The sequence below is a fragment of the Salmo salar genome, chromosome 16, assembly GCF_965601325.2.
Source record: "Salmo salar chromosome 16, fSalSal1, whole genome shotgun sequence".
NCBI classification, from domain to species: Eukaryota; Metazoa; Chordata; class Actinopteri; order Salmoniformes; family Salmonidae; genus Salmo; species Salmo salar.
The window spans coordinates 96,117,501-96,125,567 of record NC_138306.1 but is presented as its reverse complement, the minus strand read 5'-3'; the positions used below and the strand labels follow the sequence as shown (position 1 = coordinate 96,125,567).

The following is an 8,067-nucleotide window of genomic DNA, read 5'->3' as shown; positions in this document are numbered from 1 at the left end:
TGTATGTGACCAATAATATGTCATTTGATTTGAAAGAGCGGCATATGCCTGATTTGTGGAACCCGTTTTCCGAAACATCCAAAATTATGGCAAAAGCATTGAGTAAAGTCAAATCAGTGATGAGAATGAGAAGTGGGTTAGTTCGGATTTCTTGTGTTTCTGAGGAACAGAATAAATGTCTGTTGGACATCAAACAAGCTGATGAATATAATGTAGGACACCTGTCTAGGGAGGACACCTGTCTAGGGAGGACACCTGTCTAGGGAGGACACCTGTCTAGGGAGGACATCTGTCTAGGGAGGACAGGCGTCTAGGGAGGACACCTGTCTAGGGAGGACACCTGTCTAGGGAGGACACCTGTCTAGGGAGGACACCTGTCTAGGGAGGGCACCTGTCTAGGGAGGACACCTTATCTAGGGAGGACACCTGTCTAGGGAGGACACCTGTCTAGGGAGGACACCTTATCTAGGGAGGACACCTGTCTAGGGAGGACACCTGTCTAGGGAGGACACCTGTCTAGGGAGGACAGGCATCTAGGGAGGACACCTGTCTAGGGAGGACACCTGTCTAGGGGGTCAATCCTGGAGTCTCATAGGATTTTTTTAGCCATGAAACACCACTATGTATGAGATGCTAAATCTCTAGTAGAAGAGAATGGACAAGGACTGTGGTGGGGAGCATGAAGGCGCAATCATTGGAGTTCCCGATGTAGGGTGAAAGAGACTGAGGTTGCTAAAATCAGGGCAGTTGAGTGTCTCCTATGCAGAGGCTATCAAAAGGGGGTTGTAAGAGTGAGTATGAAGGTCCGGCGGTATTGCAGAATGGTATGCCTGCATTGGAGCCTTCACCACAGACTAAGAATCAACAGCAGGAACCAGCAATCCTTAATGTGAAGAAAGTGGACTCTGTGTCATTTATAGCATTGGTGATAAACGGAACTGCACAAGTTGAAAGTAAGTCAAGAAAGGTCGATATCATTGTTAATGTAGATGAACTATTTCTGGGATTAAAATATGTTTACATTATTATTATTATTATTCTTTTATTTTTTTTTGTGGTTAAAGTTTTTGTTTTCACCCCACCCAGTAGGTGGTGTGCAATACACCATTTTTGGATGTAGTCTCCCCGATTCTCCACCTCCCTCAGATGACCACTCAAGCCATGAATTTTCTATTAACTGTCAATCTCATTAATGTCTTGTTTTGTTTCTTTAAAGCGCTTTGAGATTCTTTATGTAATAAATAGCGCTATAACAGGTGAATAAATAATTATTAAATGTTGCTGTTTCCGGCGGACATTTTATGTGGTTGCAAACAATCTACGTGACTTCCGTTTTTGTCACTTCCGTTTGTTTGTTGTGATCCGCTAGTGGCGGTTGCTATGCGGCTCGGAGCGGGACCGTTGAAATTAATAAAAACAGCGACCACCAAAACATTTAGGGTTGTTTTCGCGAAGATAAGTGCTAAAAAAACTAACAATTTAATTTATGGATATGACAAAAAACTAATAATTTGTTACGGAATTAGCCAGCTAGCTAGGAAGCTACCTGTTGAACAGTGAACTTTTCCAACAGTTCGACGTTAGCTAACTATAACTAGGTAACTACTAGTACTGTACACTAGCTAACGGTTAATGTAACCACAGACAAAGAGCTAGTTACCAGTTAATATGTCGTGCAACAGTCGACGTCTTTAGCTAGCTTGTACAATCATGTAACTAGGCTAACTAACACCTTAATGTCCTTGAACTCTTGAGTTCGCTAATCCTTCTTAAATCTTCGGTAATACTAAAGGTATATGCTAGTAGTTAGCTGACAAAAGCAGATAACTACCTCGCTTTTGTCAAACAAGTAGTGAACGTTTTAAAAAAAAAATAAAAAAAAATCTAGCTTCAAAATGCCTCCGAAGAAGCAGAAAAACCCATCGGTGAACATCTCCAGCTCGCTAGAGGAGTCGGAAGAGTTGAGTCTGGAGACCACGGTGCCCACGGAAGACATCTCGTCTTCAGACGAACGAGACCGCACCGGGACCCAGAAAGTCACCCGACAACTCATCGAGAGGAAGGAGCTCCTGCACAACCTTCAGCTGTTGAAAATAGAGATGTCGCAGAAAAATCTCATCATAGATAACATGAAAGTGGACCACTTGACAAAGGTAAGTTAATTAGTTAGCTAGGATCTCATTTATTTTATCTTTAACTGTGCATTGTTTGGGAAATGACCTGTAAGTAAGCATTTCACTGTTACGTCTACACTTGTTGTCTATGGAGCATGTGACATAAAAAAAAAAACCCATCTGTCCTGCTCTGGGTTTACTCTTGATAGTTTAACTTTTTTTTTTAAAAACATTTTTTAGTCATTTAGCAGACGCTCTTATCCAGAGCGACTTACAGTAGTGAATACATACATTTCATTTTCATTTCATGCATATTTTTTTTTGTTGTACTGGCCCCCCGTGGGAATCAAACCCACAACCCTGGCGTTGCAAACACCATGCTGGCGTTGCAAACACCATGCTTTACCAACTGAGCCACAGGGAAGGTTTTAATAGTAGAATACACAAGGTGTAATGTCTAAATTGGGTAGTGCATCATCAGGTCCTCTTGTCATGTCCGTCATTACAGACCATAGAGAGATATTTATAACTTGTCAGAAATGTCCAGATCAACTAGCCCCATGTCAGCCAAAGTTAAAAAAAAACATTTACTCATAAAGTGTTAAAACAAATCAAAATATATTTTAGATTCTTCAAAGTAGCCACCCTTTGCCTTGATGACAGCTTTGCACACTCTTGGCATTCTCTCAACCAGCTTCACCTGGAATTATTTTTCCAACAATCTTGCTGAGTACTTGTTGGCTGCCTTTTCTTCCCCCCTCCCATCTATCTCCTGAACACCATCCAGTCCCATCCTTCAGCTCCCCTCAACCCCTCCCATCTATCTCCTGAACACCGTCCAGTTTGGATTTCTATTTGCCGTAAACAATTTTAACTGTGTTGTTTCACAAAAGTTGTGAACCTATATACATTTTACAGACCCAGGATAATTTCCAATTAGTTTACCTGTTGTTTTTTTAGTCCTAGTCTTTTAGCTCCAACCACAACCTGTCCTTTCAACGTGCATTTCTCATGGTATTGTAGTTAATCACAGGCTCCAGGTCATCTACAAGTCTCAGCTAGGTAAAGTCCCACCTTATCTCCGCTCGCTGGTCACCATAGCAGCATCCACTCGTAGCACGCGCTCCAGCAGGTATGTCTCACTGGTCACCCCCAAAGCCAATTCCTCTTTTGGTCGTCTCTCCTTCCAGTTCTCTGCTGCCAATGACTGGAACGAACTGCAAAAATCTCTGAAACTGGAGACTCATATCTCCCTCACTAGCTTTAAGCACCAGCTGTCAGAGCAGCTCACAGATCCCTGCACCTGTACATAGCCCATCTATAATTTAGCCCAAACAGCTACCTCTTCCTCTACTGTATTTATTTATTTATTTTGCTCCTTTGCACCCCAGTATTTCTACTTTGCACTCTCTTCCACTACAAATCTACCATTCCAGTGTTTTACTTGCTATATTGTATTTACTTACCACCATGGCCTTTTTTTGCCTTTACCTCCCTTATCTCACCTCATTTGCTCACATTGTATATAGACTTATTTTTCTACTGTATTATTGACTGTATGTTTGTTTTACTCCATGTGTAACTCTGTGTTGTTGTTTGTGTCGAACTGCTTTGCTTTATCTTGGCCAGGTCGCAGTTGTAAATGAGAACTTGTTCTCAACTGGCCTACCTGGTTAAATAAAGGACTTGTTCTCAACTAGCCTACCTGGTTAAATAAAGGACTTGTTCTCAACTAGCCTACCTGGTTAAATAAAGGACTTGTTCTCAACTAGCCTAACCTGGTTAAATAAAGGACTTGTTCTCAACTAGCCTACCTGGTTAAATAAAGGACTTGTTCTCAACTAGCCTACCTGGTTAAATAAAGGACTTGTTCTCAACTAGCCTAACCTGGTTAAATAAAGGACTTGTTCTCAACTAGCCTACCTGGTTAAATAAAGGACTTGTTCTCAACTAGCCTAACCTGGTTAAATAAAGGACTTGTTCTCAACTAGCCTACCTGGTTAAATAAAGGACTTGTTCTCAACTAGCCTACCTGGTTAAATAAAGGACTTGTTCTCAACTAGCCTACCTGGTTAAATAAAGGACTTGTTCTCAACTAGCCTAACCTGGTTAAATAAAGGACTTGTTCTCAACTAGCCTACCTGGTTAAATAAAGGACTTGTTCTCAACTAGCCTAACCTGGTTAAATAAAGGACTTGTTCTCAACTAGCCTACCTGGTTAAATAAAGGACTTGTTCTCAACTAGCCTACCTGGTTAAATAAAGGACTTGTTCTCAACTAGCCTACCTGGTTAAATAAAGGTGAAAATAAATAAATAAAATCAGGTAGAAACTGCTAAAGGAGGCCAAAAACGTGCTGCCGTTTTAGATTTATTCAGGTTATATATACTAGATATCACCAGAACGGGGTTTGTCCTGTCCGGCTGAAGTAGTGCACTATAATAAAGGGTCATTCGTGACACGCTGATGTATCACACTACTTGTTCTGTGCTCTGTGTTCCCTAGACGGAGGAGCTGGAGGAGAGGCTGAATGTTGCCCTGCACCAGAAACAAGTCCTGGCTCTGAGACTGGACAGCCAGCTCCAACTCACCCAGGATGAGAGCAGGTAGGAACAGAGCTGAGACCTTGACTAACAGGTACTGGCTCTGAGACTGGACAGCTCCAACTCACCCAGGATGAGAGCAGGTAGGAACAGAGCTGAGACCTTGACTAACCTTTAGCCATAATAATATATCTGATACAGAGTCTCTCTGATCGGTCGTAATGGTCGTAGAGGTCGACACACCTTGCTGAACCCAGACTCTAAAGGATTGGAAGATGTTCCTCCGAGCAGGCATGGAAAGGAAGCTCTCCTTGATATTTGCCTCGAGTCAAGTGTGGGTTCTCTGTCTGTCCTGTAGGAAGCAGCAGGCTCTGAGGAAGCAGGAGATGGATGTGATCCTACTGAGGCAGAAGCAGCTGGAGGAGACCAACAGACAGCTGTGTGACAAGGCAGGAGACCTGCGACGCAGCCTCAGGGACCTGGAGCTCACTGAGGACAAATACAAGGAGCTCCGAGATATCCCCGAGGAGAGACTGTCTATCACTGAATACGTAGCGGTGAGAACTGGGGACAGATCGGGTTAATGCAGTGGGTTAATGCAGTGTGTTGGGTTAATGCAGTGTGTTGGGTTAATGCAGTGTGTTAATGCAGTGTGTTGGGTTAATGCAGTGGGTTAATGCAGTGGGTTAATGCAGTGGCTTAATGCAGTGTGTTGTGTTAATGCACTGTGTTAATGCAGTGGCTTAATGCAGTGTGTTGTGTTAATGCAGTGTGTTGTGTTAATGCAGTGGGTTAATGCAGTGGGTTAATGCAGTGTGTTGTGTTAATGCAGTGTGTTGTGTTAATGCAGTGTGTTGTGTTAATGCAGTGGGTTAATGCAGTGGGTTAATGCAGTGGGGTGGGTTAATGCAGTGGGTTGTGTTAATGCAGTGGGTTAATGCAGTGTGTTAATGCAGTGTGTTGTGTTAATGCAGCGTGTTAATGCAGCGTGTTGTGTTAATGCAGCGTGTTAATGCAGTGTGTGGTGTTAATGCAGTGTGTGGTGTTAATGCACTGTGTGGTGTTAATGCACTGTGTGGGGTTAATGCAGCGTGTGGGGTTAATGCAGCGTGTGGGGTTAATGCAGCGTGTGGGGTTAATGCAGCGTGTGGTGTTAATGCAGTTTGTTGTGTTGTTAATGCAGTTTGTTGTTAATGCAGTGTGTGTTGTTAATGCAGTGTGCTGTGTTAATGCAGTGTGTGGTGTTAATGCAGTGTGTGGTGTTAATGCAGTGTTAATGCAGCGTGTTGTGTTAATGCAGTGTGTTGTGTTAATGCAGTGTTAATGCAGCGTGTTGTGTTAATGCAGTGTGTTGTGTTAATGCAGTGTTAATGCAGTGTGTTGTGTTAATGCAGCGTGTTGTGTAAATGCTGTGTGTTGTGTTAATGCAGTGTGTGGTGTTAATGATGTGTGTTGTGTTAATGCAGCGTGTTGTGTTAATGCAGCGTGTTGTGTTAATGCAGTGTGTGGTGTTAATGATGTGTGTTGTGTTAATGCAGTGTGTTGTGTTAATGCAGCGTGTTGTGTTAATGCAGTGTCAATGCAGCGTGTTGTGTTAATGCAGCGTGTTGTGTTAATGCCGCGTGTTGTGTAAATGCCGTGTGTTGTGTTAATGCAGTGTTAATGCAGCGTGTTGTGTTAATGCAGCGTGTGGTGTTAATGGTGTGTTAATGCAGTGTGTGGTGTTAATGATGTGTGTTGTGTTAATGCCGTGTGTTGTGTTAATGCAGTGTGTTAATGCAGTGTGCTAATGCAGTGGGTTGTGTTAATGCAGTGTGTTAATGCAGTGTGTTAATGCAGTGGGTTAATGCAGTGGGTTAATGCAGTGTGTTGTGTTAATGCAGTGTGTTAATGCAGTGTGTTGTGTTAATGCAGCGTGTTAATGCAGCGTGTTGTGTTAATGCAGTGTGTTAATGCAGTGTGTGGTGTTAATGCAGTGTGTGGTGTTAATGTAGCGTGTGGAAGATAATGCTGCGTGTGGTGTTAATGCAGCGGGTGGTGTTAATGCAGTGTGTGGTGTTAATGCAGTGTGTGGTGTTAATGCAGCGGGTGGTGTTAATGCAGTTTGGTGTGTTGTTAATGCAGTGTGCTGTGTTAATGCATTGTGCTGTGTTAATGCAGTGTGCTGTGTTAATGCAGTGTGCTGTGTTAATGCAGTGTGCTGTGTTAATGCAGTGTGCTGTGTTAATGCAGTGTGCTGTGTTAATGCAGTGTGCTGTGTTAATGCAGTGTGTGGTGTTAATGCAGTGTTAATGCAGCGTGTTGTGTTAATGCAGTGTTAATGCAGTGTTAATGCAGTGTTAATGCTGTGTGTTGTGTTAATGCAGTGTGTAGTGTTACTGCAGCGTGTTGTGTAAATGCTGTGTGTTGTGTTAATGCAGTGTGTAGTGTTACTGCAGTGTGTAGTGTTACTGCAGCGTGTTGTGTTAATGCAGTGTGTAGTGTTACTGCAGCGTGTTGTGTTAATGCTGTGTGTTGTGTTAATGCAGTGTGTGGTGTTAATGATGTGTGTGGTGTTAATGATGTGTGTTGTGTTAATGCAGTGTGTTAATGCAGCGTGTTGTGTTAATGCAGTGTTAATGCAGTGTTAATGCCATGTGTTGTGTTAATGCAGTGTGTTGTGTTAATGCAGCGTGTTGTGTTAATGCAGTGTCAATGCAGTGTGTTGTTACTGCAGCGTGTTGTGATAATGCAGTGTTAATGCGGTGTTAATGCAGCGTGTTGTGTTAATGCAGCGTGTGGTGTTAATGCAGCGTGTGGTGTTAATGCAGCGTGTGGTGTTAATGCAGCGTGTGGTGTTAATGCAGTGTGTGGTGTTAATGCAGTGTGTGGTGTTAATGCAGTGTGTGGTGTTAATGCCGTGTGTGGTGTTAATGCCGTGTGTGGTGTTAATGCCGTGTGTTGTGTTAATGCCGTGTTAATGCCGTGTGTTGTGTTAATGCAGTGTGTTGTGTTAATGCAGTGTGTTGTGTTAATGCAGTGTGTTGTGTTAATGCAGTGTGTTGTGTTAATGCAGTGTGTTGTGTTAATGCAGTGTTACTGCAGCGTGTTGTGTTAATGCAGTGTTAATGCTGTGTGTTGTGTTAATGCCGTGTTAATGCAGTGTGTTGTGTTAATGCAGTGTGTTGTGTTAATGCAGTGTTAATGCTGTGTGTTGTGTTAATGCAGTGTTAATGCTGTGTGTTGTGTTAATGCAGTGTTACTGCAGCGTGTTGTGTTAATGCAGTGTGTTGTGTTAATGCAGTGTGTTGTGTTAATGCAGTGTTAATGCTGTGTGTGGTGTTAATGCCGTGTTAATGCAGTGTGTTGTGTTAATGCAGTGTGTTGTGTTAATGCAGTGTTACTGCAGCGTGTTGTGTTAATGCAGTGTTA

The 8,067-nt window shown here is 42.7% G+C and overlaps 1 protein-coding gene across 1 annotated transcript in view; it reads left to right on the top strand.

The window, feature by feature from the left end:
• The first annotated feature begins 1,205 nt into the window (after positions 1-1,205).
• Positions 1,206-8,067, top strand: part of pibf1 (progesterone immunomodulatory binding factor 1) — a 56,265-nt gene continuing 49,403 nt past the window's right edge. The window contains exons 1-3 of the mRNA XM_082962441.1: positions 1,206-2,153; positions 4,619-4,719; positions 5,015-5,213. Coding sequence (XP_082818567.1) covers positions 1,896-2,153; positions 4,619-4,719; positions 5,015-5,213 — 558 coding nt within the window. The 5' untranslated portion in view covers positions 1,206-1,895. The remainder of the gene's footprint in view (positions 2,154-4,618; positions 4,720-5,014; positions 5,214-8,067) is intronic.